The sequence below is a fragment of the Terrapene carolina genome, unplaced genomic scaffold (genome assembly GCF_002925995.2).
Source record: "Terrapene carolina triunguis isolate 2854851 unplaced genomic scaffold, T_m_triunguis-2.0 Scaffold32055, whole genome shotgun sequence".
In the NCBI taxonomy this organism is placed as follows: domain Eukaryota; kingdom Metazoa; phylum Chordata; order Testudines; family Emydidae; genus Terrapene; species Terrapene triunguis.
Window position 1 is genome coordinate 12,200 of NW_020696406.1, and position 3,031 is coordinate 15,230.

General features: G+C 57.1%; 1 protein-coding gene across 1 annotated transcript in view; it reads right to left on the reverse strand.

The window, feature by feature from the left end:
• Positions 1–1,506: 1,506 nt before the first annotated feature.
• LOC112124531 (seizure protein 6 homolog) overlaps positions 1,507–3,031 on the reverse strand; it is a gene marked incomplete at its 5' end in the record, with an annotated part of 3,993 nt that continues 2,468 nt past the window's right edge. Inside the window, 4 exons of the mRNA XM_026663041.2 lie at positions 1,507–1,793; positions 2,080–2,182; positions 2,490–2,607; positions 2,899–2,937. Coding sequence (XP_026518826.2) covers positions 1,764–1,793; positions 2,080–2,182; positions 2,490–2,607; positions 2,899–2,937 — 290 coding nt within the window. The remainder of the gene's footprint in view (positions 1,794–2,079; positions 2,183–2,489; positions 2,608–2,898; positions 2,938–3,031) is intronic.

The following is a 3,031-nucleotide window of genomic DNA, read 5'->3' on the forward strand; positions in this document are numbered from 1 at the left end:
ACCCTCCCTCCGGGGCCGGCGCCCTGATCGCTCTCTGGGGGGGGTGTCTGGTTGGCTCCAGGCAGCAGGGGCGCCGGCTCTGATACAGCCCCAGGGCAGGGGACCTACGTCCACCCCGCCTCCCCCCCACCCCCCAGGCACCAGGAGACGCAGACCCCGCGGCTTTTACAAATGGTGCAGTTTATTTATTGCTCCAAAATAAAACCGAATGGAAAAACAGGACAATGGGGGGAAGGGGGGCATGGGAGGGGGAGGGGCCTAACCCCCCCCCCCCCCCCCCCCCAGGGTGAGCCACCAGGGACCCGGGTGTGTCAGGGAAGAGCCGATTCTTCCCGTCCCTCTGGATTGAAAGGCATTTAAAGGGACGTAGCAGAGGAATATGTATCCTCCTACATGTCACTCTTTAAAGGCAATGTCACTGTCTCCCTTCATTTCATTCTGGCAATGTCCCTTTAAGGACAAAACGCAGGGGAATATACACGGCTGTACCCATCCCTTTAAGAATAACACAGCTAGGAGGACACTTTGAATAGCATCCCTTTAAGGATAAGTGTCCTCCTGTTTTTTATCCTCATGGGGGGTGAATATAGAAGTAAATATCCCCCCTGCATTTATCCTTAAAGGGATGCTGTTCAACTAAATATCCTCCTGTGTTTTAATCCTTAAAGGGGAAGGGGTCAGTTGTAAATATGTTTTATCCTTAAAAGGATGATGTTTAACTCAGTGTCCTCCTGTCTCTTTTTTGACTCCTTAAAGGGGTGGGTTCAGGGGTATCTGTGGGCCAGTATTTTACTCTTAAAGGTAATGATTAAGAATTATGTTTAGCCTTAAAGGAGCATTGTGAAATTAAATGCCCTCCTGCCTCTTTTACCCTTAAAGGGATGAGTTCAGGAGTAACTGTCTCTCCCCTGCATTTTATGCCTAAAAGGAGCAATGGGGAATTATTTTTACCTTTAAACAGCTACAGCCTCCTACCCTGAATGCCCTTAAAGGGATATGGTATAAAACACGGGAAGGTATTTATCGTTTAAGGAGATCCTGACAAGGAGCAAGGGATAAATATCCTCTGGCTTTTTCCTTAAAAGGAAGGTCAGCGTCACAAGGTGGGGGCGGGGGGGGGGGAAAGAGGCCTGGTTTGTTATTGGGTGGGCTCTCAGGCGGTCTGCTACATGCTCCAGAGCTCTGCGTGCTAATAAATTATTGTAGGGTCTCCTGCAAACCCCAAGGCGGCGGCACTCCCTGGTTACTACAGGGCCCCGTGAGCCGCAGGGGTTTGTGCATGGTTATTGCAGAGTGGGCCTACGTTATTGTAAGGTCTCCTGAGACCCGCAGGGCTGTGTGGGATTGTTTGTTACTGTAGGGTTTCCGACAACAGTTGTTTTTGTAGGGTCGGCAGCTCCCACCACCCAAGAAGGGGGGTTGGGGGGTGGGACGGCAGGACAGCCCCCTCCCCCCGCCCACCCTTGCCAGCCATGGTTGAGTAAATAAATAAATAAAATAAATAAATAAATAAATAAATAAATAACTGGGGACGGGGTTATAAATTAATTAATTACCGAAGCAGAAAACTGTGAGTTGGCACATGGACCTGGATATGTACAAAGTGGGAGGGGAGGTGGGGGGGAGCAAGGCATTCTGGGATGGCGTGAGCAGAGAGATAGGACATGGCCCCTCCGCCACGCGCTGCCCCCCCTTCACCCCCCCACGTCGTCTCTTTCCTTCTGCAAGACGCCCCCTCGCTCCGGACGGGGGACACGGCCCCGTCAGATGGACACTTCGTATTCCCTGGTGTCCTGGGGGGGCAGAGACGGGGGAAACAGTGTCATTTGGGGGGGCAGAGCCCCCCCCATCCGTTCCCATCCCCCCGGCCAACAGCTCCCCCCACACAGCCCCCCCATCTGTTCCCATCGCCCTGGCCAACAGCTCCCCCCCATGCACCCCAATCCCTGCCCCAGCCCTGTGACAGTGAGAGGGGGGAGAGCGAGTGACGGGGAGTGGGGTCTGGAGGGAGTGGGGGCGGGGTCTCGGGGGAAGGGGCGGGGCCGCGGGGCGTTCGGTTTCCTGCGTGGGGCGACTCACCCCAGCCTCGTAGAGCGGGTTGCTGAAGTCGGACTCCACGGTGATGGGCCTGTAGCTGTGGGAGCTGGAGAACGAGAAGCCGAACAGGGACTTGCCCTGGAACCTGGGACAGAGACGTGGGGGGTGAGACTGACACGGGGGACCCAGCCGCACCCCACATGCGATGGGGCCGCCACCCCTTTAAGAGTCTCAAGCTCCACCCCCAACGAATATCATTCCACCCTCATTCCGACACTCCCCTTTAAGACTCCAAAACCCCGCCCTCAATGACCACCATGTCCCTTTAAGACTCACGGGCCCCGCCTCCCAGTGACTAAGTGCACGGCCCCATTGGCCACCCTGCCCTTTTAAGAGCCCCAAGCCCCGCCTCCCAGCTGCCACACCCTCCGTCCTCATTGGCTGTGGCTTACTTGGTGTAATAGACGTAAATGCCGCCAATCAGGAGAATGACCAGGATGATTGGCAGGAAGATAGCCAAGGCGATGTTACCCCCCTCCATCTGGTGGGAGGGGTCTGTCGTCTGGGTGACTGCGCAGAGACAGGTGGCCAATCAGAGAGGACAAAACCAATGACATCATAGCATCCCTGTCCCGTTCCCTGCAGCACCCCCTAGTGCCGCACTGGGACCAGCACTGACAGCCAGGGGAGAGCCCCACCCCGCCCCACGGCGCCCCCCCCCCCGCCCCCCCCCCCCCTGCCCCCCCGCCCCCCCTGCCGCGCCCCCTGCCCCATGGCGCCCCCTGCCCCACAGCACCCCCTCCTGAGCCCCTGCCCCACGGTGCCCCCTCCTGAGCCCCTTGTGCCTGTAATTTAAATGACCTTCTAGCTTCCGGTCATCCAGTAACTCCTCATACGCCACTGAGAACAGAGCAGAGAAAGAGTTAGAAGAGACAAGCAAGGGGCTACGGGTCGGGAGTGAGGGGCACCGCAGGGCTGGCAGGGGGCTGCGGGT